The 23,721-nt window shown below is 32.2% G+C and overlaps 1 protein-coding gene across 5 annotated transcripts in view; it reads left to right on the top strand.

The window, feature by feature from the left end:
- GPHN (gephyrin) overlaps nt 1-23,721 on the top strand; it is a 618,453-nt gene that overhangs the window by 281,315 nt on the left and 313,417 nt on the right. For all 5 annotated transcript variants that reach the window (XM_082854448.1, XM_082854450.1, XM_082854447.1 and 2 more), the window contains one exon: nt 21,371-21,465. In XM_082854448.1, coding sequence (XP_082710574.1) covers nt 21,371-21,465 — 95 coding nt within the window. The remainder of the gene's footprint in view (nt 1-21,370; nt 21,466-23,721) is intronic.

The raw sequence follows: 23,721 nt of genomic DNA, 5'->3' as shown, positions 1-23,721 counted from the left end.
ATACAAACCACTCTAAACTTTTTGTATTTATCTCTGAATGCTTTTAGATTTCTTGTAATATTTAGTACTTATGAAGAAATAGAGATTATTTTCTATTCATATAAGCAGTTTGTTCATAACCATATTACAGTAGTAGATGTGTACTTACTGTGCAATCATAGGTAATCTCATTATAGAAATCTTGAGCTAATGTTCTGAAAGAAAATATCTCTTACTAGTTAAATTCTTCTCTCATCCTCCAACTGGCTGTCCTCTGGTCAAAACTAAGATCAATCTTGAGAGAAGGATAAAAGGCAAAAGCCTTTGTAGATGTCCTGTTTCTCATGATGGTTAGTAACTAAAAATAAAACTTAAGGCCGTCTGCAGAAAACTCCTATTTTATTAACCAGAAAATCTGTCTTCAAATTTCCATAATTCCTGGTTTGTTAGAATCAGAATGAGAATATTAGGACCCCAGCATTTTGCGTATTATAGGTGTTTAATAAGAGCATAAAAATGGTGACCTTTTTATTAAGACACAGTATTAAAGGTGAGATTTTAACTAAAAAACATACGGTCATTTAGGATAAGGAAAAGACATGTTTTTATGACTTACAAAAGGCATAATAAAATGCCTTTTATGAATAGCTTTAAATTTTTTTTCTGAATGTAGATTTCTAAATATATTTTGATTTTACTGTTTTTGCCAAAAAATAATTTGGGAAATACAGAAAAGCAAAATGAAGTAAATACAAACCACCAGTAATCTCAACATATAGTTATTAGCTAGGACTAATTGATTAATTTGCCCAGTAGTAAACCCAACATATATTAAGGTTTATATCTTGGGTTTCTTAATAACATCATCCCAAGTGATACCATAGCTATGAAAATTTATTGTGCACTTACTGTGTGCCAGGCATTGTGATAAACATTTATGTAATGTCTTATTTAATCCTCACAACAAACCTACACAAGAGGTACCACTTTACAAACAGGAAAATTAGATTTAGAAAAATTAAATCATTAATAAGTTAATCCAGATCACAGAGTAGAAGATAATAGAATTAGAATTTGAACAAGGTAGTCTTGACTCTAGAGCCCTTGTTCTTAATCACTCTCCTTTTCATATAAAGTAAGATTTTCTCTGTTTTGTAAGTGTTCTTATAAAAGAACAAAAACGGGGAGTAGGGATGTGTCAGTCACTACAGAGTATAAACAAGCTATGAGTAATTTAATTTCCCTGTCATTAATCATTTAGGTCCTTTATTATTTCCTGTCGTCAACACTCTCTTTATATAAATTGTCATATACTTCTCTGATTACCAGTTTAGAAATATTTCCTTAAAATAGAATAACAGTCAAGATTGCTAAGTCTGCCAGTTTGCCCTCCAGAATATGTACAAATTTATATATTCATACTATCAGTTTATGAAAGTACACATCCATTATCATTTTTAATCTTACTAATTTGATAGGTGAAAATTGTATGCATTTATTGGCATATTGCAGACTAATAATGAGATTAAACATTTTTCTTGTATTTTTCCAGTTTTGTTTCTTTTATTATCTGCCTGTGTTCTATATTCAGTTTTGGCTCAGCAGCCTGTTCTTAAAGACTGATTCTAATTGCTTGTCAGGAAATAATTTTGGCAGAGTCAGATTTATACTTTAACTATCTCAGTTTGACACATAAATGTAAACCAATTCATTTTCTCTTTTTTCGAACTCCATTAACATAATAGTACTCAATTATTTCACTACTCACCATCTTGCAACAGAGGTCAAGTTCAAAACACATCCTGAATCAAAAACATGCAGTTTATAAAGTGCAAACACATTATTTTCTAACAAGCTAGTTATGCCCTTGTTCAAGTTTTCTTCTCATAGCTGATGCACAGTACTTTATTTTCTAACTATTCTTTTCTTATGGAATATTCACACTAAATGTTTTATGGATAGAATATTATGAACCTTAATATTTTAGAATTAATGGTCAATTCATAGATACAAACCTTGCAAAATAATTTATAGTTAGGACATTGAATACATATAGCTACTATTAACAGTCATTTTTTAAAACACCACAATGTACAGTCCTATTTACACAATTATTTTGCTTGGCAAACTTACTTTTCTGCATAGAATTCCAAAGGAAACAATATTCTAGCATGCAATTAATATGAATTACGTTTGATTATCTAGACATTTAAAGCATTTTATAAACTTTTCCTGACAGAGCTTAACTTCCCCTCTAGTGTTCAAGACAGCTTACGTTTTTTAGTCGCCCCTTAGAAGCAAACCATGTAATGCCCAAAGTTTTTTGGTAAGTGAATTGTTTAACACTTGGCTTGGCTTGGCTTGGGAATTCCCTGGTGTCCACCGCTTTCACTGCAGTGGCCCAGGTTCGATCCCTAGTGGGGAACTAAGATACTGCAAGCCACGCGGAAAAACATGTGGCTTGTATTTTTTGACAGAAACATTTTTTTATGTAAGTGATTGTCAAGTAGGGCATTTTGGTCCCCAGGGTACATTTAATGCTTTGTGACATTTTTGGTTGTTCCAACTGGGGGGATGCTACTGACATTGGGTGATTAGAGGCCAGGAATGCTGCTAAATATCTTCCAATGAACTGGACAGTTCCCACAACAAAGAATTCTCTGGCTCAAAATGTTAAATGTGCATAAATTGAGAAACCCTCATTTACATAATATTAGTGATTACTCACTGCCAGGCACTGTGCTGGGGCATGGGGATACATGGATAGAAAGTTATGATCTTAGTACTCAGGGAAGTTCCTTAGAGATATTTATTATCTTAGTACTCAGGAAAGAATTGGATATATAAAAGGTAACATGATCATCAATATAATATTGGTATATATGTAAGATAAAGTTTATCTGAGGGACATAGGGAAATTTTCAAAAAAGTGATACTAGAACTATTGTTCTTATTTTACCTTTTACTTAAATTTACATAAAGTGTACAAATAGTATAGTTACAATTTAATGGATTTTCAGAAAATGAACATACCCATGTAACCAGCATCCAGATCAAGAAACCAGAATAATTTTTTTTGTTTCTTAATCTCTTCTTTTTTTAATTGAAATATAGTTGATTTACAATGTGTAAGAAACGAGAATATTATCAGTGTCCCAGAAGACCCTCTTGTGCCCCCTTTTCCTCACAGCCCAACCCGTGAGAGTAACTACAGTTCTGACTTTTAGCATCATAGATTTTTTGGGTTTGTACTAACCATTATATAATTGAAAGTGTATAGTAGTATGTAATCTTTTGTGTCTGGATTCTTTTGCTCAACATTATATTTGTAAAATTGATTTATACTGTTACATGTAGTTGTTTGTTGATTCTCATTACCATTGTATAAATATGCCATTGTATAAATATACCATTGTATAAAGAATTGATTAATTCTACAATAAAGGCACAATGGCTGAAATCATAAGTCTGCCAGTAGGTCAGTCGGCCTGCAGAATGGGTTTTGAGGAGGCAGTGGCAAGAAAGAGCCTGGAGAGGGGTAGAGTCAAATGATGAAGGCTCTCTGTGTCATAAAAAAAAAAGGTATTTGGATTCTTTCTAGTAGGAAATGAAGATATATATATATTTTTAAAGATGTTAAACAGCAATGAATTTAATGAGATTTGCATTTTAGAGAGACTACTTTGGCAGCAGAATAGAGAATGGGTTGAATGGGAGTGAACTTAGCTACAACACCAATTAGGATGTTATTGGAATATTCAAATAAAAGATGCTGAGAACCTAAATGCAGATGCGGGTAGAAAGGGTAGATTACTCTCAAGATAGAATTTATAACACTTTTTGACGAACGAGGTATGGAGGTTGCAGAGAGTAGTTTTCTGAGCCACCTTTCAAAAGACTTTGTGTGTTCCTGACATACAAAATGTGTGCAATGAAGAAAAATAATAGAATTAAATGTTAGTAATTAAAATTGAATTCAAAATAACATTCAGATGTATCTATAGTGTTCAAACTTGTAGAAAAACAGATGTCATTAATTGAAAATGAATAAATTGATGGGAATCTTTATGGAGAATATGTAGGAAAATTGTTAACAGTTTAGATGAAGGTTAATGGCATTGGCCCTTTATTTGTTTTAATTTTAATCTAAAACTTACGTCTTCCTTTTTGTTGTTTCAGAATTTTGCTATTTTTATTTTTATTTACTAAATTTGTACATTTAGTCATGAATAAGGTGGTTTGCAGTTCAAGAAGAAAAAATAAGAGATAAGTGTGTGTGTGTTTGTGTGTGTGTGTGTGTACTAAAAGCACAAGTTGAGAAAGGAAAGGAAGAAAGGGGTTAAAATATTGCATCTCTGTGAATAAGAAGGAAATTGTCTGAAGTGGAATTAATAGAGTTCCCAGTTATCTCTAGGTAGGAAGATTACTGTGTTTTAATTTTGTTTGTGTATGCATCCCTAAAGAGAATAAAGGCAGTGAGTCAGAAAGTTCCCCGTAGTCACCCCTAATAGCATCACTTCAAAGATGCATTGACTGCTATCTGAGATAGTAAAGTCAGTTGTCTCTTTGTGACCTAGAGAATGAGTGCAATTAGCTTTTGATAACAGAGCACACTGCTTATTAATGTTTTTAAAATGAAGAACTCTAACATGAATTTTTTTAAAGCTGTAAGCCCTTTATTTATGGATGTGATTGTTCACCTAGAAGACCCAAAAGAATCAGCTGAAAAGGTATTAGAAGCAAGAAGAGTTCAGGATGGCAGCTGAATATGAGTATTTTATTTTATAAACATCTATATGCTAATATTACTTAAATTAGAAACAACCCACTAGAAAAAAGTTTGGAAAGATTTCATTTGCAATAGCAGAAAAAAGGAAACTTCATAATACCTAAGAATAAACTTAAGCCATTTGACAGACCTGAAAAAAGAAAACTTTATTAAAGGACGTAAAATATAGCTTGAATGATTAGGAAGTCATGCGATATTCTTAGATGCAAATATTTTTGTGAAAATATTTTTTGTGTAACTTATCAATTTACCTTAACTTGATTAATACATGTGATATAATTCCCACTGGAATTTTGGAGGAGAAATTGATTCTAAATCAACAAAGTTGATTCTAAATTTCATTTTAAAATAGCAAAGGTATGAAAATAACTAGTGATTTTTTTCAAGTAAAACAATAAAATATAAAGGCACAGCAATGACAGGAAAATAAACTCAGAAAGAAATGCAACCAAATGATATTTCATTAACATACCTATGTATAAAATTGGAATTTAGTATTATATATATATGATACATCAAGACATTGGAGGAAAGAAGGGTCGGTCATTCAATAAAAGGTGTTGAGAAAATTGGCTATCCATTTTGGTGGAGAAGACTGATCATGCAAACAGAATTAAACTACAGACATTAAATATTAAAAACTGCAAACTTATGATTTAAAAATTAAGATGTTATTTTTATCTCTAGGTAAAAGAAACCTTTCTAGGTGAGACATGAAACCCAGAAAATATAATAAAAATAATGATAGAACCCCTGTATAAGCATTTAAAACCTCTTAATGGAAATGTCAACTAAGTAACAAATTTTACTAAGCAACTAAGCGACAAAAATTGTAACAAATGTCAACTTAAAATTAATATTTGCAATAGATTTAACTGCCAAAGGTTTAATATTTTCAATATATTAAGTTTTCTAAATATTAAATAGGAATAACATGGCAATGAGTAGAATAGCAGGCAAAGGATATATACAGGCCATTTGCAAGGGGAAAGAAGCACGTTGCTTTTAAATATGTACTCATAACTGGTAAGAAATGTAAATTTTTAAAATATTCTGTTTCTTTGTACACATCAGTTAAATAACTATTTAAAACTGAGATTGCCTGGAATTGGCAGGGTTTAGATGAAAAGAGCATTGTTGTTTGGCATATAAATTGTTAGCATCTTCTTGTAGGGCAGTGTGCAGTGCATCAAAAACCTCAATGTAATGATGATATAAAAGACATTCATTTTATAGGAGAATAAAGCATTTTACGAAAATTATATGGCCTGGAATAATTGTTGATTTGGAACTTTGAAAAACCTTCCCTCTGTAGAAAAATTTGACCCAGTAAAAGGACATACCCTATGAGGCATACCCTGTTAAAGGACATATACTGTCAGTCTTTACATTCACTCTTGCCCCAAAATACCATGAGACCAAGGAGCAGGGAGCAAGAGCCAGAAATGTAGGAAGCCAGGACTTGGGAGAGGGAGAAGGAGATGCTCTGAGGACAGATGACCATCGCAGCACTGCTGGTAAGACACTTAAACTTAGACAAGCAGCAATGTGTAAAGCTCAGCCTGGGATCCCTGAGACTATGAGACACTTGTGGGAGGCTGAAGTGGAACTGGTCAGTGGTGTCCTCTGATTAAAGGTAGAAGCAGAAATAAATTTTCTCTGTAGGAAGTTTTCCCCACTTTCGGTCAGCCATACTCCAACAGATTAAAATCAAGTAATGAATGTACTACCAAAACTCACCAAGCACAAGTAAGGCAGCAAAACCATTAATCAATAGATGGACTGAAAAGATGACTGCTAGAACTGTCAAATACAAAATACAGAGAAGAATTAGGTGAGCATTATCATTTATTATCCATATTTGGAAAATTTTGTTTAGGACAAATACTAAACCACAAAGGATGCAGACACAACAGAAGTATATCAAACTGTCCCTGACAATCCAAGGTTAAGTAGTGTATGATGAAATATCCAGAAGAACAAAGACATATTGGGTTGGCCAAAAGGTTAGTTCAATTTTTTCCATAAGATGGCTCTAGTAGTGCTTAGTTGTCTTTAAATTCATTCGAAACAGTTTTGTTAGATTGTATTGTGACAGCTGTCATATCAGCGTGCATAAAATTAAAAAAAATCAAAATTGGTAAATTTTTGTGTAGCCATTTTAATATTGAAGATGGAAGAAAAACAACATTTTTGGCATATTATGTTTTATTATTTCAAGAAAGGTAAAAACGCAACTGAAACGCAAAAAAAAGATCTGTGCAGTGTATGGAGAAGATGCTGTGACTGATTGAAGTTGTCAGAAGAGGTTTGCAAAGTTTACTGCTGGAGATTTCTCACTGGACGATGCTCCACAGTCGGGTAGACCAGTTGAAGTTGATAGCAATCAAATTCGAGACATTAATTGAGAACAATCATTATACCCCACTTGGGAGATAGCCAACATACTCAAAATATCCAGATCAAGCTCTGAAAATCATTTCCACCAACTTGGTTGTGTTAATCGCTTTGATGTTTGGGTTCCACATAAGTTAAGGGAAAAAAAAACCTTCTTGACCGTATTTCCACATGCGATTCTCTGCTTAAACGTAACAAAAACATTCTGTTTTGAAAACAAATTGTGATGGGCGATGAAAGGTGAATACTGCACAATAATGTGGAATAGAAGAGATCATGGGGCAAGCGAATTGAACCACTACCAACCACACCAAAGACCAATCTTCATCCAAAGAAGGTGATGTTGTGTGTATGGTGGGATTGGAAGGGAGTCCTCTATTATGAGCTCCTTCTGGAAAACCAAATGATTAATTCCAACAGGTACTGCTCCCAATTAGACCAACTGAAAGTAGCACTGGATGAAAAGCTTCCAGAATTAGTCAACAGAAAACACATAATCTTCCATCAGGATAACACAAGACCACATGTTCTTTGATGACCAGGCAAAAACTGTTACAGCTTGGCTGGGAAGTTCTGATTCATCTGCTGTATTCACCAGACATTGCACCTTCAGATTTCCATTTATTTCGGTCTTTAGAAAATTCTGTTAATGAAAAAAAATTTCAATTCCCTGGAAGACTGTAAGAGGTGCCTGGAAAAGTTCTTTGCTCAAAAAAGATAAAAAGTTTGAGGAATATGGAATTATGAAGTTGCCTGAAAAATGGCAGAAGGTAGTGGAACAAAACAGTGAGAACATTGTTCAATAAAGTTCTTGGTGAAAATGAAAATGTGTCTTTTTAGTTTTACTTTAAAGCCGAAGGAACTTTTTGGCCAACCCAATACTTAAAAGGTGAAAACATAACAAGAGACCATCATTTATGAATGAGCAAATGGGGAGAAAATGGGACTCTTAGCAATAAGAAAACATAAGTTAAAAACTTTAAGTATAAGAACAGAGAAAACAGCAGATTGGACCAGTAGAAGAGAGAATTAGCATACTGAATTATGTACCTGAGGAAATTACCTCATTTGGAAACAATTACATAGAGTGATGATGTAATGGAAAAAAGAGAGACATAGGTTATGGAGAATGAAATGAGTAGGTCCAAGATATATTATTATATCAAAGCCCCAAAAGAAGAGAATGGAGGAAAGGCAATGATTAAAGGGATGATGGCTGTAAATTTTACAGAACTGATGGAAAAACATGAATCCACTGATCCTAAAGGAATAGTGTATCTCAAGAAGGATAAATAAAATAAATTGATGCCTAAACACATAAAAGTAAAACTTTAGAACCAAAATAACTGAGAAGATTTTAAAAGTTGTCAGAGAGAAAGGACAGATCACTTATATAGGAATGACAGCAGGCTTTTAAACAACATTGGAATAAAATAGATAATAGAATAATATCTTAAAAGTATTAAAGAAGTTATATTGGAAATTATTTTGTACAGGGTTTCATTTTGTGACATACATGTGTGAAGTGTTTATTTTGAGGTTCACAATATACTACAAAAACTTGTTCTGAAATTTTGGATAGAGAGCAGTTAGACCATATTCATTAGGTCAGGACAACAATATTATCATAGGATACCATGTACCTATTACATAGGATACCATGTACCTGTTACATTTGTGGTGTGTATTAAAAGTTACAAAATGTTTTCCTGAATGAAGATATCTTAGATGCTTCAAACTTAGTAATCATGTTTGACTTTCTTTACTAATATTAAAATGAAACAGTTATATTTCACAACTGAATTAAATATCTAAATATTGTATTATTTTCTCTTCCTAATATAATATTTAATACTTTCTATTTTTCTACTGCTACCTGCCTTCTCACTTTGATGTTTTGAGGAACAATTTTTAAAAATCTTCCATCATGTTATTACTTATATGGGGAATGTAAAAAATACAGCACACTAGTGAATATAACAAAAAAGAAGCAGACTCAGAGATATAGAGAACAAACTAGTGGTTACCAATGGGGAGGGCGGAGGAGGAAGGGGCATAATAGGAGTAGGGGACTAAGAGGTACAAACTATTACGTATAAAAAATAAGCTACAAGGACGTATTGTACCATACAGGGAATATAACCAACTTTTTATAATAACTATAAATGGAGTATAACTTTTAAAAATTGTGAATTGCTCTATTATACACCTGTAACTTATATAATATTGTACATCAACTGTACTTTAATAAAACAGGAAGGGAGGGAGGGAGGGAAGAAGGAAGGAAGAAATGAAGGAAGAGAGGGAGGAAAAAAGAAAGGAAGAAAGGAAGGAAAGAAATACAGGACTCCCAGTTAAATCTGAATTTCAGATAAATAGGTATGTTTTTAGCATACATATGCCCATTCAATATTTAGGGAGTACTTAAGCTAAAAATGATTCACTATTTATATGAAATTCAAATTTAAATGGATATCCTGTGTCTTATTTGATATCCCTAAAAAATAAATAAAACTCTTCCATCATGTAATAAAAATAGTATATTTTAAATAGTAAAAATAATATATTAAAAGCTATGCTTCTCCCACATTGTAATTTTGCTTCTCACTTATAATAATTTTACTGTTTTATTTAATTGGTAAACTTTGAAAAATCTTGAGAGCAATCCATAGAATGATCTTAATATGCCAGCATTGAAAACTCACTGATTTTTGAGACTCATGTCAAAGTTATCCATAGTTAACCAAAAGCAGTTTCCCTTTATCTGTAAAGATTTATGCCCAGAATATATCATATTAGATTGAAAACAATATAGTGTCTCATATTTCTATGAAGTAGCATGTAAGTAATTTTGAGGTTACTTTTCAATTATGATAATGATTGTGTCATATCATATCATTTGTCTCTTGCTTTATTTTTTTTGTATTTTTTATTGAAGTATAGTTGATTTACAATGTTTCGGGTGTACAGCAAAGTGATTCAGTTATACTTACAGATATATATATCTATTCTTTTTCAGATTCCTTTCCTTTATAGGTTATTACAAGATACTGAGTATAGCTCCCTGTGCCATACAATAGGTCCTTGTTGTTTATTTATTTTATATATAGTAGTGTGTATCTGTTAATCCCAGATTCCTAATTTGTTCCCCGCCCTTTCTCCTTTGGTAACCATAAGTTTGTTTTCTATCAATATGTCTGTGAATCTATTTCTGTTTTGTAAATAAGTTCATTTGTATCATTTTTTTTAGATTCCAACGTGTGTGATATCGTGATATTTGTATTTATCTGATTTACTTAGTATGATAATCTCTAGGTCTATCATGTTTCATTCTTTTTTATGGCAGATTAATATTTCATTATGCACACACACACATACCACATCTTTATCCATTCCTCTGTAGATGGACATTTAGGTTGCTTCCATGTCTTGGCTATTGTAAATAGTGCTGCCATGAACATTGGGGTGCATGTATTTCTTCAAATTAGAGTTTTTGTCTTTTCTGGATATATGCCCAGCAGTGTGTCCCTTGATTTAACTAGTCTTTATTGCTTTAAATATGCCCAGGAGTGTGTCCCTTGCTTTAAATAGTCTTTACTGCTTTAAATAGTCTTTAATGTTTTGGATTTCTGTTAATTACTATTTATTTAGCTTCCTAACCTACCTCTGCCAATGACACAAGAACAACTGAGACCTACCCTCCATTTTAATAAATAATTTTAAGAGTAAATCTACATTTTCCCTGATTGATTTAGGCCACATTTATTTTGAGATGCTGGAAATTAATACTATAATTTCATTCTTTTTTAATGATTCCTTCCAAGTTTAAACAACTGCTGTTTCTCTTTGATGTTTTCTTGTCATTGCTCCTGGAGATCAGAGACAGGTCAGAAAGATTAAGAATATTCCTTAAGTGCACCCATCATGTTGTAACATAAAAAGCTTTTAAAAAATAGAGAATTTGCAGAAGTGGTGGTATCTGAAAATTATTCACAGAAAATTCTAAAAAGTCTGATAACTTCTGGGAAACTTGTGTTCAAAAAAGAAAAAGAAGGAAAAAACAAAGACTCCTCTGGGAAACCAGGACACGACAGAATCTAATGTTGCCACTCTCCACATCCCCACCTATTTCTTTGTTTTCTTTCCTTTCTCTAGAGACAAACTTGGTTAGGTATAGACGTCTGCCCTTCCTATTACAGTATTGATTGAGCAAAATGTCAACTTCCATCTGCCCCAGTTAATGTTCCTACTTTGGGCACCTTCTACTCTTGGATACTTAATTTTTATTATGTGAAAAGAAGATCTGAGTTAACTCTTTTCATAATTACCTATCTGGTTACCAAATCTTTCAGGTTTGTTTTATAAACCTGAATTTTTTATATCCTTTGTTTGTTGATTCTTGTGTATTTGGTTTGGGCCTACCATATGCTGAGCTACACTTAGGGGTACAATTAAGGGTACAGTTAGGGGTAAAGCATATAATTGGGTTAAAATGAACATCAAGGTAGCATTGAAAGAAGCAGTGTTGTAAATGAGCAGCCTCAGGAGTGTGTGTGTATATTCTTGTGTATGTTGTTTGCGTGTTAGTAGAAATGGTCATTTCTACTCATTCTGACTAGGTGATGGGATTTGTTTAGTGGTGGTAGATAGAACCAATTTCTTCTTCCCCATTCCTACCAGCTGCCGTAATAAAGTCAACTATTCAGTTGCTTATAGCCCTAACCTAAAGAACTCAACTCCAGTTCTAAGACATGTACTTGTGTGTACACACACATATACATTATCCCCAGTTTTATGAAGTGTAATTGTTTTGTTCAAGGATGGACTCTATTCTGACTTCTAAATCTCAGACTTGAAGGCAACATAGGCTTTATTTGGATAGTGAACTGCCTTATTCTAAGCATCATAGTCTGGATGTTTTGAAAAGAGTTTGTGATCTTCAGAGCTTAAATTATAGATCCTGATTCTAAGATATCAGCTCTAAGTTCCATACCAAAAAAATATATTTGGTGTGTGTATACACAAGGGTATACACACACACACACAAATATGTAAGTTACGATTCCATGGAAGAATCTCATAATTATAGAATAAAATATTTCTTTTATCTTTCAAATTAGAGTGTATATAAGAGCTGTTATTTAACTTTTTAAGAAGTTTTTTTATCTTTTTTGCATTCCTACAGTTTTACCTTTTTCATTGGCGAAGGATAGCTGCAACTCTTTAGAATAGTTTTTAAAAATTGGGCCTCTCATTATTTTAAGTCCTTGTTAAGAGATTTTTCTTCCATTATAATAAAGGTAAAGATTTTCTTTCATCTGACTTATATCAATTTTATTTAATAAATAATGTGTTCTTGCTTTTATATGTCTTCCAGATTGTAACTCACTGAGTTATTTTTCATTCTTTTTTTTGAGAGACTCTTGCAAAGTAGATTTTTCTACTATAAAGTATAATGTTGATTTTAAGTGATTATTTTTTTTTTTTTATGGCTTCTTTTTTTTTTTTTTTTTAACATCTTTATTGGAGTATAATTGCTTTACAATAGTATGTTAGTTTCAGCTTCACAACAAAATGAATCAGTTATATATATACATATATTCCCATATCTCTTCCCGCTTGCGTCTCCCTCTTATGATAAGACCCCTCTGTTTAGCATGAGCAGCAGAGCATTAACTTGAGTCAAACGTTGCCTCTTTGCGTTCCCCTATTTTACAACATCCTGGGTCCAAGTCCATTCTGACTTGTCAGGCTGATGTTGTTTTCACAGCCTTCATTTGTAATGTATGGTTGTTATGGAAATTTTAAAAATTATATAAACTTATTTGGCTTACCAATTTGAACAATTTATTTACCATAAGTAGTTATGGATACTTGCTTATATTTTTTCATCTTTGCTTACGTATGTAATTACATAGCTGTTTTCTATTGGACTTAGGTGAAAGCATAAATGCAGGAGGTGCTGTTAGTTATTTTTCTTCAAAATATATTTATAATCTTCTCATTTTCTTTTCCCAGTTTACTTTGGAGGTATTATGGTAATGTCCAAGGCTATATTCCTGGTCATTGGTATCTCCAAAACTGCTGTTTCTTGATAAATCTTCATTAAGTTTTCAAGATTATTGCTAGCATATTGCAATCTTCAGACATCTGGTAATTCACACACATTCAAAAACAAACGTACCCATAACTTCTATTCTGTACTGCTTCTGGTAGAACTATTCAGTTTTCACAGTTGCTTTGACTGTAGTCCATTACAGCAACTTGTATGACATAAGTGACTTTAGACTTTTGTTTTAGTACAAATCATAGTATTCAACATTTGTTAAGCACTTACTACGTGTTAGGAATGATACTGAGCATTTTTATGTTCTGTCGCATTTAAGCAAAGTACAAAGATCCTTCCTATGTCTGAATAGGGTGTAATACCTTGTAAACTGAAAACATATAATAGATTTAATGGATTAATTTCAGAATTGGAGTCTACAGGCCTAAGTTTTATTGATTTACTGTGTGGCTTTGCATTATTCATAGAATTTATTAGTGTGTCTATTTCTTCACTTACAAAAAGATAATAAAATATGTCTCCTCTGTATTATGTAATATAGGAATATGTTGTGTTTAAACAGAGAATATCTATAGATGTTTTGTAAGAAAGGCTCCATAAATAAAACATTCTGATGTGAATATTTCTCCTATTATTAAATTATGTTGCTAAATAATAGTATTCATGTTTAGCTCTCCAGTGCAATAAGAGAAATAAGAGCTTTTTCACAACATTATAAATTTATGTTATATATAATGTTATCATACTAGCATTATAAATATGACATCCTTTTAGTTAACTAAAATTGCTTTATAGTGTTAACAATTTAGTTTTATAAGATGGATAACAAATATTATTACCCCTTTTTACAAATGGGAAACTGAGAGATGGATAAATTTCTGGAGACATAAGAACAAAAGCTTATATTTATTTAATATGTGAATAATGAAGGACTATTAGGTTATAGATGACGGATAAAAAGCCTGATCATAAAGTGAGAGGTTAGTAGCTTTAAAATCCATCTTTAGATGAGCAAAACCGTAAGAGAACAAGTTATTTAATTCAAGCTACAGCATGTCATAGCCTCCAAATACTTAATGTGTATGGATTTTTCTCTCATCTTTACTATTGAAACTTCTACTAAGTTAAGCTTATCGCAAGACAACAGCAATATTGCATTTCTTTGCTTTTAGGAAGTACTGTACTCATTTCCATCTTTCCCAGTTGGCCTGTAATTTTAAAACTGAGGGTGGTATGAGAAGACAAAATGCAACACCTTATAATAATATTTAAAATAGGAATGAGCTGTTTTTGGTTTTTCTCTTTTCTTAGCAGTTCTTCCACTCACTCTGTTTCCTTTACCTCACCTATTTCTTCCTCTCACTTTTTCACATGTGTCTGTTTTGGTGAGAATCTAGTTTTGTCACAAGAGAACTGCAGATGTGATAATTACGTGTTTCTAATGTGGATACTTCCTAAAGAGGCCACCAGTGAGAATTATTGTATCTTAAGGCAAAAGAGCAAAGTTTTAGATTTTCTAAAATCAATTGGCAGTGAGTCATTTGCAAATAGTATTTATAAGTCTAAAGTAGGAGCTTATTTCCTTTATTCTCAATTAAGATGTTTAAGAATGGCTTAAATTATGTTGTTATATGAACATTAAAAACTTACACTGCTTTTAGTAAACCAAGTAATTATGTGTGACCATCACTAGAGTGGAAATCCAATGTATAGATTTTTTTAGGTAGCTTTTATGTTTCTACTTATATTATACACCACTAACTACATTAAAAAAACAAAATTCCAAAGTAGCTGGAGTAAAGAAGCTGGGTTATACATTCACCAGTTAACTGAGCAGACAACAGCCTTTCAGTACAATTTCAAATTGAATCATCTTTCTACTTCATCTTTCTTCAGATTTGAGAAACAGGATATTTTTCCATATCTATATGTCAACTTTTGAAGAACATGAATGAATAACATTTTCTTCTCTATAGCTTAAAGGACATGTAACCAACAATCTACAATAAAGGAGAACTTTATTATTTTTCACATAGTGCCAAAAATGAATAAAAGTGTAATGCATATATAAAAATGCTAATAATCCATAGAAATACCACTATTTTCTCCCTTTTCCTGGAATGAGATATAAAATAGTACAATTTATAAGTAGACTATAAAGATAAGTGCTATTCTTGTGAAAATCTCTTATAAAAAATAATTCACTCATTTGAGTTCCCTGATTTTTTATTTGATAATTTGACTACCAATATTTAGATAAATGAGGAAAATAATATGAAAAAGTACTCACTGGGTAAAGAAATTATAAAACTTTGGAGTACTCACTGCTATACATATACTCAACTTGGTTATTTAATAAGGGTTGAGATGAACAATGGAAAGAGTAGACTCTTCACTCAACATCTCATGCTCACTGCAGAGTACATGTTCGTTGAATGGAATGGACGATGAAATTGCCTGGAATACTTAAATTTTTATTTTTATTTTTTTGTTTCTTTCTCTATAATTATACTGTCTCCTTTGATCTTTCATTATAACCAGATCTTACTTAAATATTGTACCACTTTAACTGAAAAACAAAATGGAGTATCCCCATTTTGAAAAGCTTTCTGCTTCTTCCAAGAGTGGAAAAAGATGTAAATATTTAAGAAGGCTAAAGCTCCAAGGAAGAGAAATACATTACCAGTGCATTCATAACTCTCAAATTAAACTGGAATAACTATTTTCATTACTTAGTTGCAGCTTCTTCTTTGTAGCAGTAGTTTTTAACCACTTAGTCACACTGTTACGATACAATGACATGATTAGTTGAAAGGTGTTTGTAATTAGTAATATAAAATTAACAAAATCTGTATATGAATGTTTTTAATCAAGTGGAATAAATTAAAGACTGCCCTTATAATACTGCGACTCTTACTTCCACTCTGCTCTGCTTCTTAAATGAGGAGAGAAAAGAGTAAATTTATAGCTGGTGTTCCTTGAACATCCCTATGAGTTAGTCATCTATGTAAATTTTATTCATCATGTATAGTCCTGAGAAAAAAATATATTAAAGATAGCTTCTCTGTACCATAAGATACATATAGAGACAAGATCTGAATTGTTTGTTTATTATAACCTTTTATTAAAGTGTAAAATAAAATTTATGTGTTTGAGTCAAGAAAATGTATTTGGCTGACGTTAATGGATAGAGTCAGGAAAGTTTGATTGGCTGGCATTAAACTGCCTATTTTTACCTAATTTATCTCCTCACTAGGTCTATATTTTGCTCTGATGAAGGATCCTCACATTTATTTCAATCTATTTTACAAAGTTGATTATAAGGTGATTATGAATATTAGAACAAGTTGTGTACATTATCATGAATCTACCTCATTCCTTCTATCTGCAGTCTGTTTTTCAAAGTGTAGTCCTCTGACCAGCATCACAAGCATAACCTGGAAACTTGTTAGATATGCAAAATTTGAGACCCTAGCCAGACATTCTGGATCAAAATCTCTGGGTATGCCCAGCAATCAGCATTTAACAAGGTTTCTAGGAGATCCTGATGCACACTAAAGTTTGAGAACCACTGCTGTAATCATATCCCACCTTGATAGCTTAACAAGGTTATTAGTACCCATTAGATACTGTTTCAAAGATAGTCTTTGTTATTTAAGATTATTTAATCAGCAGAGGGCACTGTAGTAGTTGTTAGGAGGAAATTGTATTAAATCTACATGGTCAAGTAACAAGCATGTAAATATTAATGCATAAATTATACCTGTTAATAAAAATATGTCTATAAACATAAGTAAAAGCACTATACTAAGTGATTTTTCACCACCACCATGCATACAAGAAATTTCTGCACATTTACATTTAACTATTGTGTGTCCTGTGCATACTTAAATATCATTGACTTTTAGCAATAATGTTTTTTAAGGTAATTTTTCCTATGAAGGTTAAAAATGGACTTGAACTTCATTGACAATTTCCCTGGACTATAGAATCATTGTTTATGACACCCTTTTTTGCAACTTGAGTAGTCTTTGAAGCATCTTTCTGACTTTCATGTTATCTTCAAAGTGTCAAGGGTAAAAGAAAAAATCACAATAAGTGATTTTGCGTAGGAGATTGCAACCTTCAAAGTTTAGAAAGTATTTAGAAGTTAAAAATAAAATGTCTTATTTAAAGAGTATAGCTAAATCCAATTAAACCTCATTATTTTGGAAACTACTAGTCCAAAAAAGGTTATATCTGAAGTAAGAATATAAATTTCTACTATTGTTCAAGGAAAAACAGAATTTGGTAATCAAATTTAATAATTTATTTAAAAAATGTGGGAAACGGAATGAAACTAATTAAGAAAAAAGGATTTCAAACTTTTAATGGCATCTTTTTTTGCCATTGATTATGAATAGTCCATTGATAATGATTGCTTGTTATCTACTTGTTAACAAGTACTGATAACCTTCATTTATCTGTGGTTGTCATCCTAATGTATATGATTGAAGGAATAAAGCTACGTTTGTTAAAACCACTCTTCTGTTTGGATTTTCTAGTAAGTTCGACAGATAGTTTTTTCTCATTTTATTCTAAACTAACTTTTATTCTCTTGCTCTTTGCCTTCTAGTTGAGCCTCTCCATTTACAGTTTACATATGTTTTCACCCAGCTCTTGCCCTCCTGTCCATCTTCCAATTTCCATCTCGTTTGGCTGTTTCTTCCCTTTAGATACCATTATTCAGTATTCTTCCTGCCCCCAACTTGTCAATGTTCTTACATTTAGGTTCTTGCTCTCTGTTCTCTTTCCCCTCATCTTTGGTTCTCAACCACTGTTTCTAGGTTTGGTTTCTGGATTTTTGTATTATTTCTCTTCTTTAACTGGTATAATCAAAACTGCAAGGATGTAACAATTGGAAAGCAGAGGCATAGAGAAAATTGACATGTATTGAACACCTACTCTATGCTAGGTGATTTACTTACATCATTTAATTCTCATAAAATGTAGGTATGCTTTATTATTAGCTCCATTTTATTCATAAATACACTGAAGCTCAGAGAGATTAAATATTTTGTTCTACTAAGAGCTACTAAGTGACAAAGCCGGGTTTCAAGCCTATATGGGTTCATTTATTCACTCCTTTATTCAACAAATATTTATTGAGTGCACGTTCTGTATGTTGGACACTATGGTAGGTGCTTCAACAGATCCGGTCCTTACTCTCCAGACCTTAATTGTATGGTGGTATTGTCTGACTTCACAGATGGTGATCTTTTTGCTACACCAAACAGAAGAAGAGAAAATAAAAAGTAAATAGAATGGTTCTGATGTTTTATGGAAAAGATGTATTTGTTATAGATGTAAGAAAGACTATATTTGTGCATTATTTAGGAATATATAGCAAAAGGGTTGCTTTGTGTCTAGTCCTGGAGAGGGTCTCCCTCCTCACTCACCCCTGTCAACACCAATGCCTTGTAGTAGCATCACCACAATATATATTTTCCTCTTATGTTCTATGCTGTACAAGATTTATGTCTATAGCCCAACATTGTCTAGAAAGTCTTCAGAAAGAATTAACTGTCCTCCCTAAATTATGTTTGGAAAAAGATGAAGACCCCTGTGTAAGAATACATACATTCATTCATCCATCTATTATCCATATATTTACTAATACCCTAAAAAGTATTTAAGATGGTTTAGCCAAATACATAAAATATAACAGAACTTTTAATAAGATAAATATGGAAAATAGGGCAAGGAAAAATAAGATGAAATTGGGTTGTATTCAGTAAGCCTACTAAAAAATATTCATAAATTAGTCTCTCTTCTCAACGGTAACTTGATTCACAGTCATCATAATTTTAAAGACAAACTGGTATCACAGAAGTGTACCCCATTCCTAGTTGTAATACGTAAGAGGAAATTTCTCCTACAGGTCCTCCTAAAGAGGACCTCAGTACAGTGTGGTGAGCAATGTTCTCAAATACTCGCTAAAATAAATACGAGTTTCACTGAGCCATTTAATTGTATCCACCTGCATGCCATAAAAGCAAAGTCCAGTAAAACAGTTCTTTTAAAAGTGGATGAGCCTTTTCAGGTAGATCACTGTGGTCTGGCTAAATCCGATGGTATATTTTAGAGGATCTCGAAAAATGAATGAATTACATTTCTTTTAGGTAATTCTCATATGTAATTTGTCAATTGAGTTTTTCATGTACTAGATAACAGTGAGTTTGCACACTCTTACAAGTTTTACTCACTACTGCAACATCATTGCATAGAATACCACCTAGTACATAGTAGGTGCTTAATAAGTATTTGTTGTATGGATGGATAAATGCTGTGCTTTGAAGTATGTAAGTGAAAGACTTCCTCTGTCACTTCTCTGTTGATATTTTCTTCCTTTGTCCTTAAATAACGTGTGCTACTATACTTTGGAGTATATCATCTTTATGTGGACCCTCAAATTCATTAAACGTCATGCATTGCTTAGGTGACTTTTTCAAACAGATAATGAAATAAATATTAACCCTATACAAAGAGCTGTTTTAAGATTGTTCTCAGTAACATCCCTTTGTTGATTTTTAGGGCTCTAAGATTTTAAGGTCCCTAAGAAGAAGTTGTAAACTTCAGTGAAGCAATTTTAACATGGAAATAGTGTTTCTTCTCAGGAGACCTCAAAATCATACCGGATTTATTAAATTTGGAAAACATGGGATAGATTATATATAACACTAGCTCAACAATTTTCAGCTATATATTGATATTTTAATGAAAGTAGTTAACTCCCAAACTTAGAAATTTAAGTATGTCCTTTTCTCCTTCCTGCTGGCCCCTTATTTTTAAAGCAGGTTTTATTGAAAAGCTTTATGGTAGTGTTAATTTTCCTTTAAAATTTCTAACATTGTTCAATATTGCATTATGCTGGGATTCAGTGAACCAGTAGATTACATCAATTCCAGTAATCCTTTATTCTATATAATTATAAGGGATTAACTAATTTATATGCATCTTAAAAGTTTATTTATAACATCAACTGGCATGTAACACATACTTGGTGCATTTTAACTGCTCTGCCCAGATTTCTTACTCTATGAAAATCTATTGAGCTATTATAACAATCTGAGGCTTCATTTTAAAGTTTAGGTTGTTAGGCTAGATGAGATATTTACCAACCTAAATTTTGCCTAGAACAGTGATTTTTACTTAGGACGATCACTCGACTTCTAATGAAATATTGAACTATCAATCTTTCACTATATTTTTCCATAACTTACTTTTTATTTTGTCTTGCTTCTTACTTACTGTAATACTTTATTTTGCAAGCTTTCTTCCTGTGTTGCTCCCAGTTATTGTAACCTGCTACATATGTAGAAAGAGGATTAGAAATGGATTAAATCATGTGTTTCACTCCCAACTTTAGCCTAAAACATATCTTTACCATCACATTATGATAAATATATGCCTATTTTCATTGACCTTTAGAAAATGAAATTTTCTTGCCTCCTTCAGTACCTTATTCAAGGTTTAACCACACTTGTCTTAAGAATGCCCTATCTTAAAAGTTCTATTATATAGTTAAAGCCTATCACTTCATTAATTCTTTTTTAAAAACAATCAGTTCATTTATATCGAAGATATGGAAATGGTAAATCTAGAGTTTTTCTTCTACCCAATTTATGGGGAAAGTTGACTCGATGATTTCTTGAGTTCCATTTATTATATCATAAAATCATAGAGCTAGGAGAGATACAAGGTGATCTTGGGTTTTTATGGACTAATTATTTCAAGAGTAATAGACAAAGAAAACTACCCTGATTTTTTATTCTGTGAAAATCTATTGAGCTCTTATAGCAATCTGAGGCTTAATTTTAAAATACAGGTTATTAGGCAAGATGAAATTTCTGTTAAATACTTCTGAATTGTAAGGGATAAGAAAGGTCTGCTAATGTAAAAGCTCCCTTGATGTTCTGGTCCTCAGCTTTTATTCAGTGGTCCCAAAGAATTGAGTCTTGGTGCCTTAAAAAAATATTTGGAGAACTACTAAGTATGGTTTATAGATAGCATGATTTATAATTAAGTTAATTTTACTACTCTGCCTTCCTTATTTTTGGTTAATTTCACTCAGTCTGCTATTTAATCTTTAATTACAGGCCACAAAAGAAGTAATAGAACGAGAAGCGCCAGGGATGGCCCTGGCAATGCTGATGGGATCACTTAATGTTACACCTCTGGGCATGCTCTCTAGGTAAGAAAGTCACCAACATGTTGCAAAGAAAATTAATTCCATACCACTAATCACTACAATAGACTGATAAACCTAAGAAACTCCAGTCATACCACTTAATTTTGCCCCCCTTATTTCCCAGAGTTATGAGTCTCAGTATCCTGTCTAGTTAAATATTGGCCACAGTTTCTTTCAAGTTCTTTTTTTGTTTGTTTGTTTTTGCATATTGTGTTGAAACTTTTAGAAAATATTGTATTACTGCTAAAAGTTATCAATTATAACCCCAAGAAGAATCCAGTTTATTAAGATGTAAAATATTCTTTTTTTGTGTGATTATAATCATCAATTAATTTCCCTTAGTTGTCATTAAATACTAATTTAGTAAAACTAAGAAGTAGAGTCTTTTTTAATAAGTTTTTACAAGTCAGTTTATAAATAGGCATGTTGATGTGTGGTCATGAAAAGAAGCTCAATCAATAATATATTACTAGTATATTAAATTAGTGTATTTAAAACTATGCCTTTGTTGACCTAGATGGTGACATCCATCCTCAATTTGATGGTTTAGTTACTTATTTGTTATTATTTTAGCAATTCTTAAATTAAAATCCCCTTTAATGAGAACAACATACATCACTTACGTTAAAGACAGAAATATCAACTTAGTGAGAATCTGTTGATTTAATGACCATTGATTAATACAGTTGATTTCAGAGCAATCTAGAAAATACACAGCAACTTTATAATTGCAGGGTTTCACAATCATTATTTATAGCCATTTATTGATCCTGTGTGCAATATGAATATAAAAGTAAATATATCTATTGAATGCATAGACTATGAGTTATAATGCTCTTTCTGTTACTTAGACTAAGTTTGTATGCCATAAATGTCAGCCACTTGAAGCACAGCTACAGGGAAATGTGAATGGGTCATTAGTTAACTGTATTTTCTTTCCTGTTACAAATACTATATTATAACATTTCATTTTAATAAGAGCAAAAAAAGAACTAAAGTAGCTTGATAGAGATTTTGAATTTAAAAGTCCATGCTGGCCTTTAATGAACTCACATTGATTCTTTTATGCTGTTCTTTTTTTTTTTTTTTTTTTTTTGCGCGGTACGCGGGCATCTCACTGTTGTGGCCTCTCCCGTTAAGGAGCACAGGGTCCGGACGCGCAGGCTCAGCGGCCATGGCTCACAGGCCCAGCCGCTCCGTGGCATGTGGTATCTTCCCGGACCGGGGCACGAACCCGTGTCCCCTGTATCGGCAGGCAGACTGTCAACCACTGCGGCACCAGGGAAGCCCTATGCTGTTCTTTTTTTAACCCTTACTTATATTACCTGACTGTAGGAGATCAAAGGTCACATTTGGTCTCTTTTCTCTATGGAATTAAGTAGTAGTCTTTGAACATAAAAGAACTCTTTCTTGGCATTCAAGGAATATAGTCAGGAAAGAATTAAACGTTACCTCTTGTTAATTATTTTATAATAAAAATCTAATTCAACAGACATAATAATACTCTATTTGCCAGGCCTTGCATTAACCATTAGGGATGTAAGTATGGAAAGAAAAGTAAGAAATGGTCCTTACCTTCAGGATCCCCAGTTTATCTGGAGAACTTGTTCCTTACAACTGCTAAGGTAACTCTTTAAATTGAATATAGCTTTCTTGATCTAATATAGAAATAACACTTTTGCCTTATTGAAAGATTTTTCTGGATTAATTTCTCCTCTCCCTTCTGAATCCACATAATTACTGAGCAGTAGACTGCTGAGTGAATGGGAAATAAGTTAGCAAGAGCTGATTTTAAGTATTTTGAAATAAGTCCATCATCTTTAGGCTGAAGGCTTTGAAAACTAAAGTGTACACAGCATAGTATACACAAGCAGATTCTATATACACATGGTATACACAGTCAGATTCTTCTGGCTTTTCTTTATGTTCATTACCTATTGAACTGAGAGTTTATTTACAAATTTGAAACAGAGATAGTAGTTGGCATGAGCTATGGAAAAGGGAATTGTGGACTATTTCCCTTAATGTTTATTTTTTGGTGCTTTTCAAATCATTTAAAAAAAATGTTAAACAGCCACGATTAGATTGATGCTTCCTTTGTTTAGCATTTTTACCTTGTATGTACTTGGGGCTTTGTACATGCTTATATTATAACACGTGCTATATTGTAATTATTTACTTTCTTGTCTGTTTTACCTAATTTGTATAAAATCCAAATTTGTATTAAGAACAGCAGCTTTATCTTATTCATTTTATATC

Source organism: Leucopleurus acutus, assembly GCF_964270905.1.
Source record: "Leucopleurus acutus genome assembly, chromosome: 1".
Classification (NCBI taxonomy): Eukaryota; Metazoa; Chordata; class Mammalia; order Artiodactyla; family Delphinidae; genus Leucopleurus; species Leucopleurus acutus.
This window is presented reverse-complemented; position numbering and strand designations above follow the sequence as displayed.